Source organism: Macrobrachium nipponense, chromosome 21 (genome assembly GCF_015104395.2).
Source record: "Macrobrachium nipponense isolate FS-2020 chromosome 21, ASM1510439v2, whole genome shotgun sequence".
Taxonomy (NCBI): Eukaryota; Metazoa; Arthropoda; class Malacostraca; order Decapoda; family Palaemonidae; genus Macrobrachium; species Macrobrachium nipponense.
Genome location: NC_087212.1, coordinates 28,766,659 through 28,792,489, shown reverse-complemented (window position 1 = coordinate 28,792,489; position 25,831 = coordinate 28,766,659). Strand labels below are relative to the sequence as shown.

The 25,831-nt window shown below is 37.4% G+C and overlaps 2 protein-coding genes across 5 annotated transcripts in view; both read left to right on the top strand.

Annotated features, from left to right (window-relative positions):
- LOC135197873 (protein SDA1 homolog) overlaps positions 1-17,424 on the top strand; it is a 34,808-nt gene extending 17,384 nt beyond the window's left edge. For all 4 annotated transcript variants that reach the window (XM_064225070.1, XM_064225069.1, XM_064225072.1 and 1 more), the window contains exons 2-4: positions 4,163-4,398; positions 10,647-10,838; positions 15,654-17,424. In XM_064225070.1, coding sequence (XP_064081140.1) covers positions 4,198-4,398; positions 10,647-10,838; positions 15,654-17,402 — 2,142 coding nt within the window. In that variant the 5' untranslated portion in view covers positions 4,163-4,197 and the 3' untranslated portion in view covers positions 17,403-17,424. The remainder of the gene's footprint in view (positions 1-4,162; positions 4,399-10,646; positions 10,839-15,653) is intronic.
- LOC135197874 (uncharacterized) overlaps positions 1-25,831 on the top strand; it is a 143,736-nt gene that overhangs the window by 57,182 nt on the left and 60,723 nt on the right. The window lies entirely within an intron of this gene.

Here is a 25,831-nt window from a genome sequence, read left to right as displayed (position 1 = left end):
TTCCCTTCATTCTTGTCAGGTGAATACATGAGTGGATCGATCACCACACTGTCAAGCTGTTAGCCAGTTACATTCCTTGATGGAGGAGTGTTTTAGGTAGACCAGCTCAATTATGAGGATATGTTGTTGAGACTTGTAATCTTTATGTCTGGCTGTTCAAGCTCCCAGAGTCACTGGTGAGTGACGTGGTTGCATGGTAACTAACAGAGAGCTCTTAGTATTCTGTTCTCCAATGCCTTATCCCTGTTCAGCCCTGGAGGATGGCTTCACCATCCCTGGTATTTCCTAGACCCCTACATCCCCTCACTCTTTCTCTCCAAGTCAGTGTTCAACACGTTGATCCTCATTCTGGGGCATAGATACCCTGATAACTCGTTATGATCTCATGACAAGTATTTTTCCTATACTGCTGACTCTTGGCAGTCTCTCAGAGAGATTTCTTAAAATCCAAACTCCTGTCTAAGGGAAGTGGACCATCAACAGGTTTGTGGAACTTCTCGTTCCTATCAGTCTCTGTTGTATAAGACTTAACTGCCTGGAACCAGGCCTTCAGACTTGTGGGGATCAGTGATTGAGCTGTCAATGTTAGTTAGGAGCTTTAGTTTGTCTTGCCAACCTGGGTTTCAGCCTGCAAGGAAGGATATGACTTCTTTTTGTAGCCCAACTTGGTCTCTGTATTTGCCTTTAAGACAGATGAAATGTCATGAAGTTAGGGCATGATGCCATATGACCTTTACCTTATCCTACCTAGGGACTCCATCCTCAGGGCTCCAGATTTCCTTTCACATTTTGACCTGTGGTGACTGCTCAGTAGGTTGTGTAAGCATTCAGCTCCTTTATCGGAAAAGTATCTCAAATAAGCTGCTGGAAGAGCATACGGGTAGGGTCAAATGTAGTGACTGGCTTCTCTTCATTCCTTTTTCTTTCCCACCGTTATCCCTACATTTAGGGGTCGGTTGCCTGATGCGCCTTCTCCACTTCTATCAAAGGCATCATCCTCTGCCAAACCTCTCTCCATATCTTCCTTCACTTTATCTCGCCATCTAATTCTCTGTTTCCTCTAACAGGTTCCCTTCAAGCCTTGTTCACTCTCTCTTCGTCATCCAATTTCAACATATGCCCATATCATCTCAACGGTGACTTATGACCTCTGTAATCTTTACTAAGCCTGCCCTTCTTATTTCATCATTTTCCAATCTCTCAAGCATTGATATTCCCATAATCCACCTCAGCATTCTCATCTCTGTTCTCTCAAGTTTTACTTCCTCTTTTCTTCTTAGAGCCCATGTTTCTGCTCCATACATTAACGCTGGTCTTATCACTGTGTTTTATATCTTGACTTTTAGCTTGATTGGCATTTTTTTTATCACATACCAATCCAGCTACCTCTCTCCACTTCCCTCATGCAGCTTTTATCCTACTGTCAGCTTCAGTCTCACATCCTCCCTCATGGCTTAAAATAGAACCTAAGTATTTAAAACTTTTCTGCCTGTTTTATAATCAAGCCCCTTCTTTCTTGTCTTCCTTCTTCCTTCTCCTGCAAAGTACTATTAGTTTTACCAGAGTACATGCTGGATTGGACAAAGTTGTAGGTGGCTACTCACTTAAGGAACTTTCCTTACTCAAATAAGGCTATACATTCTTGCTGAAGCCCAGGTCCTTACCATTTTATCATCCTTATGCCAGACCAAGTAGGAGGTTATAGGAGTAACTTCTCCCTTTGCTTGCCCTTGTGACCAAGTTCATGACATTTCTGTGTGGTTTCCCATCCTCAGTCATTTGACAGAAGACTTCCCACCTATCGAGTAAGTTTCCTGCATTAACCCTTAATGGACAGATTACTCCTCGAGAGTAGTAATAACAGGTTTGGGGTGATGGACGGATTAATCCTGTAGATAAACAATACACACCATTGATTTAGAAAGAATTGGGTGTGAAAGAGGTGCCAAATCTTCTATAGCCCATAAATTCACTAATTGCAACTTTTACACTAGCTAATGTCATGAGTCTGGCATCTCAGGAATTCACTTCTGCTTCTGACTTGAAGGGAGAATGTACTGTGTTTCTGTCTCATATGAAGTCTTTTTGTAAATCTGCTCAGAAGTATATTAAGGGGTTGCTGTTGGTTTTTGTTCTGGTCTTTTACGATAGTATATCAGTTGTAAATGTAACTTTGCAAAGAAAAGTGCAAAGAAATATTAGAAAAAACATGTACAAATAAAAAAGTTACTGAATCTTTGTTCTCGTTAAATTTATAAAAATATTTTTCAACAAATAAAAGAGTTTGTTACTGATTTTATTTCTTATCTGTTTTGATATTGTGTTGAGTTGTAATTATAATTTTACAAAATAAAATAAAATAAAATAATTTATTAGAAAAAAATATATAAGTTGGTAAAATTTACGATTGTCTTGTAAAAGAGGTACCACAAGGGGTTGTAAATATAGTAATTTTCAACTTATCGTAGAAGGTAGAGAAAATTTTTTATAATTTTTTTTTTTCTTTTATGCATTTGTATATCTTCCTCTATTGATTTTTTTTTTTTTTGCCAACCTCAAAGTTTTGCCAGCATAGGGTCCTGCTTATGATTAATTACCTCAACTCCTAAGGGTTAAAGGCTATGGTATTTGTTCCAATAGAAATAAATTACATGTTTGAAGCAATTTGCATTTTTCCTAGGTATATAAACCCAAGCATTTTAATTTTATCATGTTGCCAAACACAATCACCCTGCTTTGTCCCTGAGACCGGATGGAAATTTGCATAGTGTTTGAGGGTTATTTCCCCCCACGCACTCCCTTTAATCACTAGTTAATCCACCTATTTATCAAGTTTAGTGACTGTTTTTATCTAGTGTTGAAGGATACTCCTGTATAAAAGGTTCTCGTTTATTTATCTAGGAAAAATACCAATTATCTCCATCCAGATTTGCTATTCAGCAGATAGCCAAATTCATTGTCAACCTCCTGTCACAGGTTCTTCATCTGAAGGATGTGGATCTCTTTCTTGACTTAGCCATCTTTTTAAGTAGTTTTGAGCAGTCTTCCTTCCTTTCTCATGAGGTGAAGCCAACTTAGTGGGATGTCAGTTAATCCCACAAAACCTCTCAGCTGCTGTTTGAGCCTATGAGGAGAACCTCAGACAGGGACATGATGCTCTATACTGCTTTGGATGGCATAGGCAAATGCCAGTTATACATGGTATTTTTTACACAGTGCAACACTCAGTGGAACACTTGGAAGGTTGGACAACTCTTGTTTTGTTTTGTGCTGGATTTTGTGAAGACAAAAAACATGTCAGTGCCTACCAAAGGTATGAGTTACTCTTGTTCCCCTCCCTTTGAGACTTTATGAGCAATGAAGAAGATGAGATCCTCAGGTCCAGTATGGGATGCATGTCATTGCTTATGAGGGACAAAGCACCTCAGACCCAAGTGTCATCATCTGTTTGTAAGGGCAGGCATAAGAAAGAGGTATACCCTGGGTATCTTGTCAGTAGTTTATGATGTAAATAGTTGGATGAATGGTGATTGGTAACATCTGATTCTGTCTGCTTCCCAGCCAGCTGCCAGTTTTAGAACCTTGTTGCCAAGTTTCATCTGGTCTTGGCTGCAACAGAAGTACATATATTCATATAAAGTCTTGGGTGTGTATATCTAGGAAAAATACAAATGATCTCATCTTCAGAGTTTGCTGTATTTCCAAGTATGGATTGACTGACTTTAGAGAAGTATATAATGCTGTTTGTTCCCATTATCAGAGATGTAGTGAAAGTAGAAAAGGGTATTGTATGTTAAAATGATTAGGGTTTCAGGAGTTTTGTTAAGAGTCTTTTGGTACTTTTTGACTCTTGGACACACGTGTTGATGGGGCCTAGACTTCTTGGCTGAATCCATGATAACAAACAACACACAAGCAGGCACACACAAAAGCACAAAAGAATCAACTTCCAACCTGTGTATGCATGAGTTGCCAGATGCCACAGATTCTTTGCATGATATTTGATTGTTTTTAACAGGTTTCCAGCTGGCAGTAGAAGATTATCGTATTGTTAGGACTGAAGATTTATTAGCTATAAAAATACAAAATTATTAAAAAAATTTCATTTTTTTTATTTTAATTAATTTTAGTAATTTTAATGAAAAATATTATTGTTTTGCAGGTCTTACTAAGGTGTATAAATACACTCCCATCACAATGGATGTCAGTCATGAGAACAACAATAAGCTGATTTTAAATCTACCACAGCTGCAGAATCTCATCAAACGAGATCCTGTCTCATATGCAGAAGAGTTTGAAAGGCAGCATTCTGTCTATGCTGCTACACTTGTTATATTTGAACAGAATCCTACAGTGTTCAATAACCAGCTACATGAACTTCTTATGTTTATGGCACAAGTGAGTAAACTTTTCTTTTGTTCGTATGGAAATATAGAAATACAAACCATTGTCTTTTATACATGTGTGTACTGGAGCAGTCATTGAACATAGTAACAAGGTTATTGGGGGGATGAGTGGGGAATACCTTTCTCTTGCCTCACATCACCATTCATTTTTCTTAGCTGTGATGAAAAGTGGCATCTCTCGCCACTCTCTCTACCTCCTGTCATTAAATGATTGTTGATAGGGTGCTAGATTATTTCTGTTTGCCTGTCAGTCATATTTTGTGTTTAATATTGTTTTCTTCTTGCTAATGGAGGAAAAACATGAAAGAAGCTGTTGTGATGGACATTGGCATCTTTGTGAGCATTCATGTCTTCTGTAACAGTTGACTCTGACAGGTACTATTCCTTTTATAAAGGAAGGGTGTGCACTTGTGCTGCCCCTTGGAAGGAACGTGTTGGTTGGGCTTCTCCTCGGGGAGAAGTTTGGTAGGAGGAGGAGGGGACAAGCAGCAGCATTTGCTGGCCTCCTTGGGAAGAAACATGCCTCCAGTGACACTGCTGAATCATTGGTTCTTCCTGTATTCCTCCTACATTCCTATTTTTTCCATTTTCTGGTTGTGCTTATGTTATGGGGGAGTCTGGTCACACCCTTTTATTGGAGGATGACACAGGTGTTCTCGACATACATACTATCCATTCCTTTGATTATCCTTGTAAAATGTGAATAAAATTGATTTTGTTAGCAACCGTTGCCTATTGCGACCATTTCAGTCTCCTCATAGGGTTCCCATCTCTCCTCCCTCCATCCCCCATCAGCAATGCACCATTTTCACCAAACAGTTCGTAAATTGTACACGGAAACAAAATTTCTTAAAAATATTTGATCATATGACACACTGTTTTACTTTATACTCTTAATTTAACTTTTGAACACATTAACAATAGAAAAAGTAATGTGAAAAGAGGGACTTTCTGGGTTGGCTGGAACAAAGTATCCAGATTCCCTTTGTTTCTTATGGGGGATATTTGTTCCATATTTTGAACAATTTGAATTTCAAACAGCCTTCTGGAATGGATTAAGTTCAAAGTCTGAGGTACTACTGTATTTGAGAAGAAAAAATAAATTAAAGTAATAAATAAATGGATAAAAATGTAAATAATTTATTAAAATAAAAGACGAATTATTCTAGAGGTAGTACTACATTGCTTCTTTGCTTGGACTTTTTGAAGTTCCAGTTGCACATCATCATCTGGGACACTGTTCCATACTCCAATAGTGTGAAGAATAAAGGATCACTGGAACTGAGAATTTTGACAGCAAGGTACATTTATTGTATATTAGTGGTGGTGGTCTGCAAATCTGGTTGCTCTCGGTAGGAAAAGAGAATCATAGATCAATTGTGAATGTGAAGGATCTAGAATACAACTTATTAAAATGGATCAACAAGAGACCCTATGTTGATGGTCTAAGTCACAACTGCTAATGTTAGGAAACAAACCTATGACCAAAAACCACTATATAATAAAGATAAATCCCTGGCAGAAGCAGTCATCTGCACCAGAGAACAGTATTCTATTAGTAAAGGAAAGATAGATGACTTAAAGCAGGTTGCATTCATTTTATCACTGCTTTAAATGTGCCTTATGGCCCATATTGGTACAATATGTTTATAAGTTCCGTGTGGCATTTGCTGACACTTTCTTTAGATGTTGCTCAAAAGAAAGATGTGAGTCAACAGTTACAGCAAGAATAGTTAAAGCTTCAGACTCATTCAGCTGAGTCCCAAATCCCAATCTTGTAAGGCAAAATGTCTGACCCTTATAGTTCACTAGTTGATATGGCCACAATTTTTCGTCAACACTCAACTGTGGGTAGGCCGACTTCAAATCCACAACAGACGCATTCTCACCTGTCTGTCGCCATTCACTTAGTGTCTCACTGCATACATCAGTCACATCATCACCAGTGTGACACTTGACATTCACATTAAGCTTGAAAATCAATCACTGGTCTCACCTTGTTCTTTGTTGGCTGTTCCACTGCCATTAGAGGAATGATACCTTCTTTAACGTCTTTCCACGGAACTAAAATCCCTTCGGTAATCCACATTTCCACTTCCTTCTCAAATTCTTCCTTCTTCCAACCCTCAGGCTTTTTATTATAACTTATTTTATTTGTCAATGTCACAGGTTCATTGTTTTTCCAAAACCACCTGACCATTTCTGTCCACCAAATACTGCATGAAAGTCTAGGTCTTCAATGACAACTGTTGGATAACTGTCTTCAATCTCACCACTAAGCCTATGCTCAATTTCTTGACTAACTGAAGCAACACCAACCAAAGGCACCAAAACTTAACTTGCCTTGGGTCACTGTGACAACTCCCAAGTGGTCAATAACATCAACTCGTAACACCACATCAACACCATTAACCAGCTGATCCGAAACCACAGCCCTCACAGTTACACCTCACGTCTACATGGGGCACATATCTGGAATGTACCATCAATGTAGAGCAGCCTGTATCCACAAGTCCTTTTGCAGGCTTATTACCAATTCAAACATCAATTATAGGCAATGTATCAAGGTGCGCCTTTCTATCATCACAAGGGCAACATGTTCTTGACAACGACTGGCAATATGACCAATTTTAGTACACCTAAAACCTCTCACCTGTGTCTACTTACAGTCTTTTCATCATATGAGGGCCACCACATCGGGAACATTGATCCTTAAACTGGATAGGCCTAGCCCTATTCTCAGGTTTCCCACCACCATCTCCTCCTCCACTCTTCCTAACAGTCACAGCTACCACACCACCTTGCTGTTTAGATGACAAAATCCTATTATGATTGAGCAATTCACTCATTGCCATCGTCATTACATTTGGCACTTGCTATAAGGCAACATAATATTATCTGGGAAACCATTGACAAAAGTTAGTTTCACCGCATTTTCTAAACCAACCTTATCAAACTTAGCTAAACTGGCCAACCTCCTATTCTCATTGGCATACACATCAACTGGTTCTCCTGTTCACTTCATCTGAACCAGTTTTCCAAAAGCAGAGAATGCATCATCAGTAAATGCTACTTTCAGTTTTCCCTGAATTTTTGCTTCATTTTCTTGGTCTTCATCTCTCATCTCCAAATAAAGTGCTAGAGCATCACCCTCCAGATACAATCGAGTAAAACTGGCTAAGTCTGATATATATTCTGTAGCTTAGCCAATAAGGTTACCTTCTTCAACCATCATACGTCTCCTTCGTCGGTGAGCGGCTTAATCATGTCCATTATAATTTTAGACGCTATACTTTCTTGGAAAGATAGCTTGTAGTTAAATTCACCTTGCAAGCTCCCTCAGACTGTGCAATGGATGACCTTCAAGATCCAACTCACCAACCAACTAGGAAACAAAGGAAAAGAGGGAAAGGTCCCTCGCCACAAACTGTCAACCATGGGGTACTGGGGCACAACAGCCTACCTCCACAACAACTGACTGACTACTGCTCAGGTGTAGACAATGCCACTCACACGTAACTATGGCAGCATTTCCAAAAAATCTTAAATTACATTAGTCACACAGATTGGGTGAGGCTAGGTGTGAATGTGTAACTGTGAGGGCTGTGGTGTTGGATCAGCTGGTTAATGGTGGTTATGTTGTGTAAGGAGTTGATGTTATTGACCACTTGGGAGGTGTCACAGTGACCCAAGGCAAGGTATGTTTTGGTGCCTTTGGTGTAGCTTCAGTTAGTCAAGAAATTGAGCATAGGCTGAGTGGTGAGAGTGATGACGGTTGTCCAACAGTTGTTATTGAAGACCCAGACTTTCATGCTGTATTTGATGGACAGAAATGGACAGTCAGGTGGTTTTGGAAAAACAATGAACCTGTGACATTGACAAATAAAATAAGTTGTTAGGATAAAAAGCTTGAGGGTTGGAAGGAAGAATTTACAGACAACAAAGAATAAGGGAAGCACCCCAGTGGCATGGTTCGTATGGTGTTGGCCTGCCACCTCAGTGGCTGCAAGTTTGATTCTCGGGCATTCCATTGAGGAGTTAGAGATGTGTATGTCTGGCGACAGAAGTTCACTCGACGTGGTTCGCAAGTTGCGTAAGGCCATTGGTCCCATTACTGAATAATCACTGGTTCCATGCAATGTAAAAACACCATACAAACAAACAAAAAACAAAGAATAAGGTGAGACCAGTGCTTGGTTTTTGGGAACTTAATGTGACTCTCAAGTGTCACAGTGGTGATGATGTGACTGATGTATGCAGAGGGGTGGCTTAAAGGTGAATGGAAATAAAACAGATTTTGCTGAGTAGTAGGGAAGATAGAGACAGAAGAGCAATACAAGAAAGAAGAGCCTCATAGAGACAGAATAGCAATACAAGAAAGAAGAGGCTCGATTATATAACAGGCAGAAAAGTTTAAATACCTAGGATCTACTTTAAGCCAAGAGGGAGGATGTGAGGCTGAAATTGACAGTAGGATAAAAGCTGCATGGGGGAAGTGGAGAGAGGTAGCTGGAGTGGTATGTGATAAGAAAATGCCAATCAAGCTAAAAGTCAAGATATATAACAGAGCAGAAACATGGGCTCTAAGAAGAAAAGAGGAAGTAAAGCTTGAGAGAACAGAGATGAGAATGCTGAGGTGGGCTATGGGAATATCACTGCGTAAGAGACTGGAAAATGAATTAAAAAGGGCAGGCTTAGTGAAGATTACAGATGTCATAAGAGTCATGTAAGAGACTGGAAAATTAATTAAAAAGGGCAGGCTTAGTGAAGATTACAGATGTCATAAGAGTCATGATTGAGATGGTATGGGCATGTGTTGAGGATGGATGACAAGGAGGGGGTGAAGAGGGCTTTAGAGGAACCTGTTAGAGGAAGAAGATCAAGAGAGATATATGGAGAGAAGAGGTTTGGTGGAGGATGATGCTTTGATAGAAGGCAGTGATACAAAATTCTAAAGATCTTCTCGGCTGCAGAGATGAAATTCCCTGCAAAAAGTGTGATAAAGTATATTACAGACAAACCGGTAAATCCCTTCCACAATGACTCAAACAGCACCAATATTCTGTAAGAACTGGACAAATATCAAATGTATTATTCGTACATATGAGAGATTTAGATCATCTTATTAACTGGAGTCAGCAAGAGCCTTAATCCCATGTAATGACACAGTTAAAAGGAATATCATTGATGAATCTTGTTTCATCAAGTCAAATAATGGAAATGTTCTAAATTTAAGTCTTGGTTTATTTAAACTTGATGCCTTCATAATGAAAAAAGTTGTAGGTAAATATAAGCTACAAAATTAATTCATCAATTTTTACATGGTTTGGACTATGGATACGTTGTAGTTTCTGTTAGGGTTAAATCTATGTTTAAGTTTGTGACTGATATCAGATAATCCTGGATTATCTCTTTGATTTTTACCCTTTTGACAATTAACCATCTGGTATTCTTGATCTCTTTGTTTATGAGATAGAACTCTTCATTCTTTCTTATAATGTGTGTGTGTGTGGGTGAAAGGGGGACAGTGGTTACTGGATTTTAATTTGAACCCATCAATTAATTTTAGCCAGATTTTGGCTGACTTCCAACTTTTGTCACCCCTTGTAGGGGTCATACTTGGTTCTCTGAGGTTTACGAGTGATAATCCAGACTTCTCACTCAGGCTGGGGACCCTAGCATTCTGACATCCCCATGCCAGATCATATAGGTTACATTTTTCATCGCTCCCCTGCTTACTATCATGTACATGACTATTCTAGATGGAGATTCAACTTACCAGTCAATATCTTAAGTGAGTGAATATTGTACATAAAAGTAATTTTCATAGTCATACAAATTGATGTCTTTTATCATAATCTGACCCCAGCCACCTCTAGCCCCTGACGCTGAAGGAAAAAGGAGTGGTAATTTTCTCCACTCACCCACCTACCACCAGTTAACTGCCTTGTTACCAAGTTTCAATGACCATTTTTGGCTTGCCTGTAGAGTAATATTCCTACATAAACTTAAAAGACTCTGGTTTGTATATATATCTATGAACATTGCAAATTGCTTAAAAAAATTTGTGATTTTATGTAATAAGGCATTTGAATAATTTTTATGAAAGCAAACTGATAGGACCATTAAAGATGTACTTTATTTTGAACGCAGTGGTCTGGTTTCACTAATGTACTTGATGATGATATAGTTCAGTTTTCATTGGTTAATTTTTTTTTATTTCTTCTTTTTTACCTGCAGGTTGCACAGTGCTACCCTAAGGAATTGGATAAATTTCCACAAGAGCTTATGACACTCTTAAAACGGCATGCCTCAGTTTTGCACCCAGAGATGCGAATGTCACTTGTAAAGGCTTTGGTGCTACTGCGTAATAAGAATTTATTATCTCCAACAGACCTGCACATTCTGTTCTTCCAATTATTGCGCTGTCAGGTGAGGTTGTAGATAACTGATAATCATTTGATAATATTTTTTTAAATGAGCATTACCTGTCCATTATATAGCTTCTACTTCTGCGCCAGTGGGATTTGACAGATTGCAGAAGGCAAAGGAGAAAATTTGGTTTTATGTGAACGGCCATTTTCTATCCATTTACCAATTTTGCTAGGACAAGGATCACCAAAATATACCGTGGGCTGTATTCGGCTGCTGCACTGTGCCTCAAAGGCGCTAAAATAAAATTTATTATTATATGGAAAGAACAGAGATTGTAGATAAGCTTATTATGTAGAAAAAATTGAAAAAGTGTAAGTATAAATGTCCAAATTTGTCCAATCTGGTTTTTGCAACTGACAATAGGGAGGTTTCTGAAAAAGACCCAAAATTCTATTAAGTTTCTGTTGAATATCCACCATAGAAGGATCAGCAGAAGTTTGCATTCCTGAAGGTACTGCGGGAACTGCAAGTCTCGGCAACTGAGGAGCAAAAGAAGAACTCATTCTAAAGTAAGCTGAGGTGCCGATGATGGCGCCGATGGACACTAATGGAGACTTGGGTGCCAGTGGGAGCTCTTGTGGTGCCGATGGGCGCTCATTAGACAGCTGAACTGAAGAGGGAATATGAGCTAATGGGTGCTAATGGCACTTTGAAGGCTTCTGAGTCCTAGACGAACTTTAGATTGGCACTGAATATACTGATACTGACACAGGAGGCCCCACTTTACTCTGAGCCTCTACGGACACGGACACCGACTGTAAAGTTGACAAGAGAGGAGCAGGAGGGGTACTCGGCGCCAATCAACGCTCAGTTACTGTTCTTGGTGAGGCATCACCCACTGGTACTACACAAGGACATTCCAAAGATTTTCTAAAGGAAGAACGTCTCCTGGATGAAAGAGGCTTTTCTGGAGTGCACTGTACTTCCCTTACAGGAATTTTCCTAGAAAAATGCTCCTGACTCTGAGAAACTACACAATGGGCTTTACTCGGGAGGGATATCACTAGCCTTCTTGGAAGGCATGGGAGAAAGCGTAACCTTCCTCACTTATTTTCAAAGGACAAGATTCATCCCTATAGCACATTTGAGCTTCATCCGAATTAGACGCACTCAAGGAAAAACAAGGCTCTTCCTTTGAGATGCCTTTCCAGCGGCGCTCTGTCGATACCTGGGATACTACAACGGGCTTGACTGAGGCGGTGACTACCCGTGGGACATTTGCCTAGGAGAATCAGTGGGATGAGCAGCCACTTCCTCCACTGCACTAGCACTTGCAAAAACACTCGCATTGATTTTACTTATCTATCCATGAGAACTTTGACATTAGCACCTAATTGTTCCATGGGTATGGGTGCAAGGGAGTCGGGGTTATGATTGGGTTTTAAAGCTTGAGACCAGGGGAAACTATAACTATGTAATCACTTGGTAAATTGCACACATAAAAATGCTAAATTTAGTGAGTTATACATGATCTTTCTAATAATTTTTTATTTGATTTGGCAAAATTATACTTACAGCCCACATAATATAACAGATGAGAACTAAAATCAGCAACAATCCCCGAGTATACTTAAGGACAAATGTTTATGAGATGTACTGGGATGGGAAGATAATGTACCTTCAAGTGAGTCATACATACTGTTGTAAAAAATGAGAACTAAAACCAGCAACAATCCCCAAGTATATTTATGGAGTAATTTTTAGCAATTAGCAAAGCTTTAAAAATCCTTCAAAATTATAATCCAAAAAAATACTCTTGCTCAATAAATAAAATTTTTTTACAAATTATTTGAAGCTAATATGTTCAATTCTTCCTCACACAGGCATTCAAGGAACTGTATCCATAAAGCAGCCAAAGCTGGACGAATTTGACAAAATCGTACACACACACAGTGATAATATATCTCTCAAGCTCATTATAGTCAGTAAATAGCGAAAATAAATCAATCCCGATGTTAGAACATGGTATTTATCATATAAGGAGAGATGGGCTTAAGTAATTTTGACATAGAAATGTTAGAACATGGTATTTATCATATCAGGACAGATGGGCATAAGTAATTTTGACACAGATTGTAGAGTATCACTTAGTCAAAAAAATTTTTTTGTGTAAGTAACCCAAAATGCAATCAACTGAATGATCAAGTTGTCGAAAATTTATATTTTGTCATTACGTATCTCTATTTTCAGTTGACACAACCATAGGTAGCACATTAACTTGGGATCCATCTACCTACTATAAGTATCTCAATGACTGCTCGATCCCGGGTCCCTCCAAGATGTAGTTACCCTATGATCAGGATTGAATTCTCTCATTTTGTAGGATCTAGGAATCAAAATAAACAGTAATAGTCTGGTCTCTGGGAGGTATCAGCTCACTGTCTCAACAGGAACCACTAACTTGGCCTTGGCAATCCTTCTTGTTTGTTTGTGTGTGTTTTTACGTTGCATGGAACCAGTGATTATTCAGCAATGGGACCAATGGCTTTGTGTGACTTCCAAACCACGTTGAGAGTGAACTTCTATCACCAGAAATACACATCTCTGGCCCCTCAATGGAATGCCTGAGAATCGAACTCGCGACCACCAAGGTGGCAGGCAAAGACCATACCAATCACACCACTGAGGCGCTACTTGGCAATCCATAATCGCCCATCATTTCTTGGAGAAATGCTTTTGCTTTTGTGTGTTCATTTGTGGTGCAACACTGTCATCTTTTGTCAGTCCTCTGACACTCCCAGTTACATTTAAAGGTGTATTAAAAGTAGTTTTCACTTTCTGGTTAGACAACTGGAACCTCCTTGTAGAAGTTTCACTGAACCCCTCCTCACCAAAGAGACCTCTGTTCTTGTATGCTTTGAAGGAAATGGAGTACACTCCTGAGTGGGTAGTTTGTTTCTGGTTTATGGACTCGAGGGGCTTCACAACTGTACAACAGTTCTCTTGAGGGGTGTTTAGTGCTTCTGACATTGCAAGCATTTAGTTTTTGGTCACAGTGATGAATGACAGTTTAACTGTAGTGGCATAGGTCAACAAGCAAGGTATATAGTCACTTTTCCCCACTGCAAATTGATATCTTGCTGTCAGCCAGATGATCCTGTGCAATTGAAGTGAGTTAGCTGATCAACTCCAACACATGGCCCTTGGTTGCATGAGAAGATGGTTATCAACACCCTTGATATGTGCTTGTCTGCATTCCTGTTTGATCCATCAGTCGAGTGGGATCCTGATGGTGGGCCTTCTTACTGAGGTATCAAGAGATCTAGTCCACTTTGGGAGTATTGTCTAGGGGATGATCATTTCCAGTAGGAGCCGCTTTCAGCATATTGCACTCTCTCAACTAACCTTGCTCATAAGGTAAGGACTACCACTCACCCCTTTCCCAGTTCTTCTAGTTATAGGGCTTGGATCTGGATCTCTGCCTCAGTAGAGGTTTCTTCAAGGGATTCGAACGATCTTTCCCACCCTGCAGACCCAGTTCTCCAGATGTGATTCTCTTCCATCATATTATCACCCAGGTGCTATACAAATGCCTGAGGGCAACTACAAATAGAGGAGTTATATACAGTACTTTTTTTAAGACGTAATAATTTTCCAATCATATCTCTTCAAGACTTTGTAGTTGAGAATCAAGATTGAATGCTGTCCTGAAATGCAATAATATGCCATTATGTACAGTGACATTTCAGACTGTGTTAACAATTGTGTATTGATATTGGGAAGCACAGGAAGGATGTGTCCTAGATCACTGGCTCTGTAAGACTTTAGGTGGTCATTAGGCAGGAATATGATTCCTTTGGTCACTAGAACTGGGGTAACTTCTGGGCATCAAAGGTATTGAGGGCAGGTGTGTAGTGGCACCAGTCACCTTGTCCTCATTTTACTTGAGGAGGGGTATTGCTTATAAATCCTTGGGTATTTCTCCTTTGAAGCCTCTGATGGCTTCTTAACATGTACTTTAAATAGAACAGCCTCACCTAAGGTGGTGAAAGGGTAGTTGAAGAAAGTTCACTGGTTTCTTTGTCCCTTTCTAACATCTTTTGCCTAGCAGCCAACAGTCATATTCATGCTGATTTGGTCCTTTCCATCTTTTAACAAGGGAGTTAGGTAGTAAGAGCACACTTATTTGGTTCTGTACAATAATGTGTTACTTTCAACCCTTTCTTTCTATCCCAAATGGGAAATTGTGGATGTACAGGTGGTTACACGTGTCATCTTTCCATTGCTTACCGAAGTGACTGGGAAGCTGACATTTTTGGGTGGGAGATTTCATGTAGGAACAAATTGCAGATGTTTATGATAACTTGCATTTTTCCAAGATATATAGGCCTATCATGATCTCATCACTTACCAACTCTGCTTTTGTTCTTCATGCCAAAGGATAAAGTGGCACTGCATACTGAGTGGGTGGTGGGTCTCCCATCCCTCACTCTTCTGCAGCTAGTTACCAGGCAGCAATAGCTGGGGTATACTTTATAGTGCAGACAGTCCTCACACTATTTGCTTATCATATTGATATTGACATGTGGCCAATACTGTATCTTACTCAAAATTGAGCAAATTAAGATATAATGGGCATTGCTTGTCAAAATTAACACCAATTATAGCCAAGGCATTTAATGACAATGATGAAATGAATAGGTGTTGCTTTCCAGTGAGGCTTACTCATTATAGAGTAGTTGAGCACAAGGCAAGAGTTTTGTTCCTTGTGAGAGAACTATGAATTTTAGATGATTATAGAATTTTCCTTGTTAACCTTAGAATATTACTCTTTCTTATCAATAATTTTCCACATTTCCGTTTCTTTTTCAGGACAAAAATCTGCGCAAGTTTTTACAACAGCACATGGTTAAAGACATCAAAAACTTGAATTCAAAATCCAAAAATATGAAGTTGAACAAAGAGCTCCAAAATTTCATGTATGAAATGTTGAAAGCTAAACATGCAGTAGCAGCAAAAACTTCATTGAATGTAATGTTAGAGCTTTACAACAAGAAAATATGGAATGATGCTAAAACAGTAAACATCATTACAACTGCATGTTTCCACAAAGTAACAAAGATTATGGTAGCAGCAATAAAATTTTTTGTTGGCAAAGATGATGAGGATGATGATGGTGGTGGTGATGGTGACAACAGTGATTCAGATGGTGATGAGGATGAACAAGCAGCTTTAAAGGCTGCTGTGATGGCATATAAAGTCAATAAAAAGACTAAAAAAAGAAAACAGAAGAAAATGCAGAAGGTGAAAAATATTGTGAAAAAGAATCAAAAGAATAAAACAACCAAGGTTAACATTGACTTTTCTGCTTTGCATCTAATTCATGATCCACAAGATATGGCAGAAAGACTCTACAGAAAGTTGGAGAATATGAATGAAAGATTTGAGGTGAAATTGTTAACCATGAACCTTATTTCCCGCTTAATAGGTATTCATAAATTATATCTACCAAACTTTTATCCACTGCTTCAGAGATACTTGTATCCTCATCAGCGAGAAGTGACAAAAGTGATGGTTTTTGCTGCTCAAGCTGCCCATGATGAAGTACCTCCAGATGACCTGGAACCAGTTGTGCGATGTCTTGCAAACAATTTTGTAACTGAACGATATTCCAGTGAAGTAATGGCTATGGGTCTTAATGCAATTAGGGAATTGTGTGCAAGGAATCCTCATGGTATGGCAGATGATTTATTGCAAGATTTGGCACAGTATAAAACACACAAAGATAAAGGGGTGTCAATGGCTGCAAGGTCTCTCATAGTACTGTTTCGTGATAAAAATCCAATGCTTTTAAGTAGAAAAGACAGAGGAGCCCCAACTGAATTAAAAGCAGAAGAAAAACAGCAGATGTTTGGTGAAACTAATGCCAAGAGTTTCATTCCTGGAGCTGAAATTTTAAGCTTTAAAATAGAAAATGAAGAGAGTGATGATAGCAACAGTGAAGGAGAAGGAGAAGGCTGGATTGACGTTGATCATCCTGAGATATACATGGATGGTAGTGATGATGAAGAAGAAGGTAAAGAAAATGAAAAAAGGGAAAACAGTGAAAAGGCATTAACCACAAAGGAAGCTGTTAAAGAAGTGATGAAGCTGACAGTAGAAGAAAGAGCAGAAAGGGCTGAAGACATTGTCAGCAGTCGATTTCTCACAGATCAAGACTTTGCTAAGATTGCAGCAGTGCAGGCAGCAAAGTATGTAGAAAAGTTCAGTCTGAACAAGAAGAATAAAGTTTCAAAACGTAAGTTGGATATCATAGAAGAAAAGCAGGAAGCAGGTGAACTGGTTCCACTGAAGAACATTGAAATGATTTACAAAAAGAGAAAACATGATAAAGAGGCTCGTATGGGAACTGTCTTGGCAGGTCGAGAGGGCCGTGAGAAATATGGTCAAAAGAAGGGCAAAATGAATCCACATGCATCGACAACAAATAGACAGAAAAACAAAGGTAAAAACTTTATGATGATGAAACATAAAGTGAAAGGAAAACAAAAAAAATCATTTCGGGAGAAGCAGTTAAAATTAAGAAATTCCCTTCTGAAGCAGCGGAAATTTAAAGTATAACTAAGTAAAGGAGAGCACAGTTTTTTGTTTTTTTTTCCCCTGTGGTGTATAAGACCAGAACTGGGAAATATTTTGAGACTGTTGTTATTATTAGAATAATTTACACAACTGTTCTAGACTGCAATGGCTGTTGGTGCAATATAGTAGGTATTTAACAATATCAAGACATTACCTCCATAGGAAAATTAATAAAAATTTGAATTTTTCAATACAGACCCGTAAATTTAACATAGGCCATTTCTTGTTCATGCTAAATCTCAGCCTTCTCATTGAAGTGCAGATGGGGGAAACAAAAATAAGTAAAACTTCATCCCAATCGATTTTTCTGTAAAGTATATTACCTATACTCTGTTTTTTTCCATCTGTCCATCCACCTGTGGTGTTTTTGTTTGGTAACACTGCGTCCCGGGCTTTAGATAGTTACATTCAGCTTACATTCAACGATTATAATAATATCCTATTTCGAATGTTAACGGTGTAATTCGCTTACAGTAAATTATTAAAACACTTTTCAGTTGCAAATGTACACCCAGATATCCTTTTATTTACCTAAAACTTACACATAGCGTAACTATCTAAAGCCCTGGACGCAGTGTTACCATACAAAAACACCACAGGCGGATGGACAGATGGAAAAAAACTGAGTATAGTATGAAATTCTCAGCCATGGCCCCATGAAACTCAGCTGCAGCCCATGAAACGTTCAGCCACTAATACAGTAAAGGATATAAGATACAATAACTTTGAACAGTTCCAAGTCTTGGAAGTTCTGGGAACAGTTAGCTAGCTGGCAGACACAGACACACACACACACAGTTATGCAACTAAAACACTCTGACTTAGGCAATTTGTGTGCATGCATCAACCTAGAACAGCTGATTTCAGTGGAGTCAGGTGTCTGGGATTTTGTGTGAACCATGAAATAGGCTATATTGAAGTATACCTGATTTTTTATGGCAAATATATTTTTATTCAAATAGGCTAGGATTTTAAATTTCATCTAAAAGATAAAGGGTAGGAGGAACATCCAAAAAAAAATATTTTGCAAGGACTCTCATCCCCTGGGCTGGGTCTCATAAGTTGGAACTGTTAACAGTGGCCGAGTGTGCCTTGAGACTTTCCTAAAAATCCTGCCATATAATTCTGCCTGTTCAAGTTCCAAGATTAATCAAAATCATAAAACAAATTTGAGGTCAATTTTTAATTTAATGATAATTGTAACAATGAAAAATACAAATAAGTACATATAAATTTTCATATGATTCCCACTTATACCAAAGAAGCAAGAAAATGGGAAAATACAATAAGGACAAATATCTGTTACCACAAACATCAGCATGGTAATTTATTAACGTATTACTCAACATCCTTCTCCAGGGAGTAAAATATACATTTGTACATTTTTATCATAAGGAAAAAACATCACAGATTTAAAAAATAAAATTGCCTAGGAATTTCAAAAAGTCATTTAATCTGAGCTAGGCAGTCTGACAGCTAAGAATCCTATGGCTTCATGTGCACACACTGGTGGCTGTTTAGTGTAAAAACAACTCTGTGAAAACTAATCTTTGAACAACAATTGTCTGGACTAGAGTACTGTCCAATGAATAAATTTACAGCAAAAACAAAATCTAATGTTGGTTTGGTTCACAGCACTATTAAAAGAACCAATAAAATTAACAATACATGTATTTAAGCATCACTGTAATGTGCATAAAAAATTTAAATGCATCAGATTCTGTTTTCAGAAACTGAAATATTTTCATCAGTCACATTATAACAAGCATTTCATAAAAAAATATCACACATAGTTACTGAGTATGGCATACAAACATGGAAAGTAACAAAATTTTTTTGCTAAAATATCACAGGACTTAGTGACTTAGTACAATAAATTACTCACATCTTGTATTAAATGGATTCCAGTCATGTGAGAAGTAATGAAAAAATACAAATGTCTAGTCTGGAATAACATAACTCAAAATGAAATTTATATAAAAAAAGGGTATTCAATGGCCAAATGTAAAAGAATGTTGAATGTTGAAAACTTTGGAGCCATAAAAAAAAAAACTAAAAAAAAAAAAATGAGTACAAAATTTTTTTTTGTAGAATATCTAATGTAGCATTAATTTTTTAAAGCCATTATCTTGCATTGGAATGTACTAATATAATAAGTTTATTTTTATATGGATAATTTTTACTGACATTATTCTAACCCTATGAGAGTGGTGTGGTCAAATAACTTAGTTTAATAGTATTAATATGCAGATTAACTTGACCACTGTCAACTCTCATATGGGTGGTTCAAAGGGTTTTTTTCTTTTAAATATATTGGATCTCAACTTAAAAATATTACATTTTATAATATAATAAAGTTTTAATTATACTTGTCCAGTAATTATATAGGTAAAAGTTTTTACAAATCGGCAGCTAAATTGTAAAAATTCGCAATTTGCGCTATTTCTAGCGCCTAAGTGACAAGCCCCACCCACTTTTGGGGTTAAAGAGAAACAACTAGCAAACATGGCCTCAATTTGTTTATGCCTCGGTTCATGTGAGGGGGGAGGGAGGGCTCCGATCATATAATTACCGGGCAAGTATAATTAAAACTATATTTTAGTCAAAATATAATTTTTAATTAACACCCAGTAATTATAAGCTGATTCCCACAGTAAGTGGGAAAACATGAACCCATTTATCCCAACACATTAGTAAAGATAATGAATTGAACATAGATAAGATTGTTAGCATTGCAATGATTCTTGTTCCTTACCTGATAAATGAGCTGCTTCATAAAGATACTGCCTCTAGATGGTGCTCATTTATAGGATAGTGGTGCAGCAGTAAAGTTGAGGGTCACCTACTATAAAGTGGGTGTCTTGTAGCAAGGATGATTCCAATTGCTGACAAGAACAAGGTTCCCCTGCCCAGGGTGCAGTGCATAACACAACAGAACAAACAAACATCACCTAATGCCGCCAAAATTAAAAATACTATACCACTACAAAACCAAAGTAAACTGGAGGGTACTCTAGTACAAAGTAGCCCCAGGCTCCCATACAATCCAACACCATAATTCAAGGCAAAAAAAGTGAAGGAAGGGATGCTTCTTGTATACCTTCCTACACCACGCCAGCCACCGAAAAAGGATCCAAAGTACTGCAATTATTATAGAGAGTTTCAACTTTTTACACCTCCTGAAGGTCGTTTGCAAAATGGAAAAGAGAGATAAATTACACAAAGGAAAACTGTCCTCCCCTAGAGAGGAATGAGCTTCTGAAATGAGATCCCCAAGGAAGAATGCCAGAGCATTCTTGGACAGAGGGCGTGTGGGATTCCGAATGGAACCCCACAACGAAGATGATGGGCCCTGTATCTTTTCTGTCCTTGTGAAGGTAAAACTTAAGCGCTCTCATGGGACATAAAACTCTCTCTTGGTCGCTCAGGCCTAAAATTTCCAACAAGCTCTTACTCATGAAAGAACTGGCCCAAGGACTAGAGATTGTCTCGTTTTTTGGCTAAGAGGCCTACGGAAAACGAGCATACATCATTCCCTCATGAAATCCACCTTTTTATCTAAAGCATAGATTTCACTAATCCTTTTAGCAATAGCTAAAGTTACTTGGAAAAGGGTTTTCTTAGTAAAATCTCTTAAAGAGATAGTATCTAATAGTTCAAAGCATGAACCTGATAACCATTTTAATAGGATTCCAAATTCCAGGGAACCACTGCCTCTTCCTTCTGCCTTGTTGTATCGAAGTATTTAATTAAGTCCGACAAATCTAGGACGGAGGATAAACCTAAGCCTCTATGTCGGAAAACTGAACTCCACATGGCTCTATAGCCTTTAATAGTTGATGTGGTCAAACCTTTCACGTTCCTCATAAATACCAGGCAATCTTCTATTTCATTTACAGATGTCTGAGAAGATGATACCATTTTCTCTGCATCATGTCCTAACAGTGGTCCCCAATCTTTGCATTCATCACATCTAATGTCTGTTAAACAAATTTGTCCCCTACAATCAGTGCAAACAGTGTGTGAAGCATAAGATTCCTTAGTCAGACAAATATTGCAGCCTTTGCTGCAATACCCAATACCGGAACTACTAGAGTCCAACACACTAAGTACAAGTCCAAAAACATTGTTATCGGTAAAGTCACAATCGTTAATAAAAGCTTGAAATAAAAATTAATGAAGTTTAACTCTATCTAAATATGCCAAAAGGCAGTACAAAATCAGAATACTTCACCAAACAGAAGATAATACAACAATGATAGAACAAATTCCCAAAACCCAGCTGGAGTTAACCGTTGAACTACAACCATCAGCCGGCATATTTGCTAGTTATTCCTCTCTAGCCCCAACTTGCAAATTTTCAAAATTCCAGCTGCTGATTTGTAGAAACTTTTAGCTATACTGTATAATTACTGGGTAAGTTAATTAAAATTGATTTGAAAATGTTGAAGATATACAAAATTAAAGGTAAGAATGAGATCCACCATAGTCTGATTTCTCTTAAGTTTCCTATTACAAAGTTCATCATCCCACAAAACTTGCCATTTATTACAGATGGTGAACTCGGAAGATACTGTATTAATCTTTGACAGGAATAATTTTATTTACCCTAATTATAATCACAGCATTGACTGCATCAGCAATATTTGCCTTAAGGCTTACATGTGCAGAGATCCAACAATTCATATAATTTATGGAATGACAACTTATATGCTGAATGAGGGGATTCTTACAACAATAATTTTCAAGAGTTTCTAAAGCATTTCTAGAGTAACTGAACGTTATAAATTTCTACGACAATATAAAAAAATTTACTCATGATTTCAGGAAGGAGAGCAAAACTTTCATCTGGTGCCTTTGAACCATACAAATCAATTAATAGTGCTTTAATAAAAGTTTAAAAAAAAGGATGTTCTAAAATCCAAAAAGAAGGATGTTCTAAAATAAGCCTGGAAGGTTACCGAAATGGTGCAGAATCTGTATTTTCAAAAGTTTAAGATTACGTAGTTTCCTTTGTTGTGTTCTATATAAAGTACTGATGGAAATGCCAAATTGTTTAGGTGCACTGGCTGTAGTACTGAAAGCATGAAGAAGGAAAATCCAGATGACTAGTTACTGGAATTTATGATGGGTGAGTTATCCTACTAAATATAATTTTTCCTTAAGCCTTTTTTCCTTAAGGCATGGAAAAAATGATAAAATTGCATACAATACTTTGTGCAATCACATAATTATACAATAGCACTTTGTGCGATCACATAAGACTATATTTAAACTTTTTTTTTATTCCTTTGCTCTTACTTTTCATACATACATTAAAAAACACACCAAGGTGATAGTTTTGAAACATTAAAAAACACACCAAGGGGATACTTTTGAATTTAAGTTTATGTATCATATTTAAACCTCAAAAGGGTATGACTTCATTGAAATGTAAAGTAAGTACAAAACCTTTCCTCTATTATTACTTAGGACTACAAAGTTTGTGACTAGAAATGTGTTATTCATAAATCTGCAAAACCTGTAAGGTGGGCATGGCACTTAACCTTCAGTTAACAAATATTGTACAATGAACTATAGAAAAGTATTATTTAAAGATAGTATATAAAATTCTGAAGACTGATTGGTAATTTCTGACATGAACATTTGTCATGTTGACCATAAATTCACAGAATACTATGGTGCACATTTTTTGGTCCAAGGACAAAAATGTGTTTATATATAAAAGATTTATAACAAAAATGTGTGTACTAAAATTGAAAATCTACCATAATTAGTATAGTAACTTGCATATCTTATTAACATTCCAAAAAGTTTTAACATTCAGGCAGCTAGATTTAATTCTATTAAGTATTGTACAATCAAAATTTAATGAAAATTGTGAACACTCGGCACAGTTCACTAGCATAAAAAAGTCAATTTTAAGTGTGAAAATGTTAAAATTTAGTCCCTTCCCATTGTAGTAAAATCATAGAAAAATGGAAAATCACATGGGACTTCAAGCTGAAAGTGCACAAGACGAGAAAGGGAAAAGCTGAGTGAAAACTTTAGTGAATATTGATATATACAGGGGTAAAGTTATCAAAAAGGTAATGAGTGGCATAGGATAAATATCATCATAAGGAACTGAGACTCGAATCTACCAATGAATGTCACAACTGTGTGTACATTTAAATAAATATGATAAAGTTGATAAGTTTAAACTACATCTATTTATAAGATAAAAAGCTCTTTGCACAAGCAACAAGTGGATGACACCAAGAAGTTATGTTTTTGTCAAAATCAAGACACCTGCAACAAGAAATTTTATTAACTTTCATGTTAAAAACATATAAACCACTGTTTAAATAATGACAATATATCTACAAACCATTAGGTTAAACAAGTACACCTTAAACTTTACCAAAGCAGTGCAACTAACACTAGTTAGATCTGGGTCTTTCTACCAACAAAGATGGGAGTTTTTGTATCTGACAATCTTCACAACCGTAAGTAGAGGTGAGCACATCAAACTTAACATTTTCTTCTAAATATACCAAACTGTGAGAATGTATGCTATGGAATGATGATTCCAGAATTTTATAAATGCCTAAATATAAAGTGCATACCCCTTCTTTACATTGATCAGTGATGGTATTGAATAAAAGATATGACAAATACTATATGTACTACTAAGTACAACACAACCATATGCAATTGACATGACAAATCTTCCATAATACCAGGCAACACACACACACACTAAAAGAAACGAAACGGGCAATGAACCAGGTAAAGGCCAAGAAAGGTTAACACAACTCTCACCCAGGCGGTCAAAGAAAAGACTGCCATAGCGGCGGTGTCCTTGACCAATCCTGGCCAGAGCTATGCATGCGTTGCCAGATATCACAAGATTCCTTGCTTTCATTTGCTTTTTAACCAGATCCAGCTAGGCGCTAGAAATTATCCTATTGTTAAGACTGAGGGTTTGTTCGCGTATGAACAAATATTTTTTTTTAATAATCCATTAATCAAATACTATGCTTTTATAATAAACAGATTTTTATACAAACCCTGTAGTCGCACTTAGCTTTAAATTTGAAAAAGAAAAATCCCACTACTATGAGATTCAGGGCCTCTGTAACACAGTTTTTTGGACTTTGCTCCTTGTCAAAGCATCGGATGTAGCTGAAAGTTGACATATGTATATTTTACAACCACACACAAATTTTGTCAGCATTATCAATAACCTAAACCCGATAGTTTTAATTTTTATAGAGTAAAAAGGATCTAGCCGACGCCATGGCCAATGATTACGAGCCAAGAGTCGAAAAACATTCATTACGTAAGCAAAGTAAACAAACACCTCTTGACGAAATGTTGCCCCGCCCATCCACCAGACAGAAATTCCATCGGCTCTGAAACCCAAAGACTTTATGAATGGCGGAACGATACATAGATGTGGGTGGGGTATCAGTGCTAGCGTAGTAATACTACTGTAGCAGTAGTGCCGCAACAGTATAGCAGTAATATACATGAATTAAACGTTTAGACCAACTGCTGGGATCCTTGAGGATCATTTAGCACTTCTTACAACTACTCGAGAAATTAGTTTTTATAGCCAGAAGTTAAATTTTCTAATCCAACAGTGCCCATGGTAGCCTTCAGTGTTATCCTGAATTATAACGAGGCGAAAGTGGGTGGAGCCTCATGAAGTCATCATTCTGACGATAATTATTGGTGAAGGTTTAAAGCCAATATACGGTACCGGCTATTTTTTTTTTTTTCAGTAAATAGGTAGATAGCCAATAAATAAAAATTGCTTGACATTGGATATAGCAGTTATCAAATCAAGCTTGTCTACTATGTTTTTGAAAACTACCAACTATTCCCTACATCTTGTCAATTTGATTGTGACCTATAAAGTAGACTGTAATTTCTTTGGAAACTTATTTCGGGAGTTAGACTAATAATCGAAGTGTTTTTGTATTTATTAACATATTTTGTTGGTTTGTTCATTATGACAATTATCAGTGGAGAGGTTCCAGAGTTCATAAAGGTGTACTGCTTTGCTTGTATTTAAATTTGTATGTCATTGTTGCCAGAGGTTTAGCCTTCGTTACGTATAGCCAATTATCCATCAAGAAAGAGGGAAGAAATGATGTCATAAGTTACGTAACGAGTGCGTTCGAAACCTTTTCTCAGAGTAAGTTGGCCCGTCTTCAAAAAAGGTCACTTTTACATTATAAGTACTAAATTTATTCAACCTACATAGTGCAGAATACACTCAAAATTTATGTGTTGATATAATATGTATTCTGAATAAGCGTTATATTTATGAAATGCATAGATAAAAAGTTATTGCAAAAAAACCGTGTTACAGAGGCCCTGAATCTCATAGTAGGTCATAGTCCTCTTTGAAGCAACTTAAG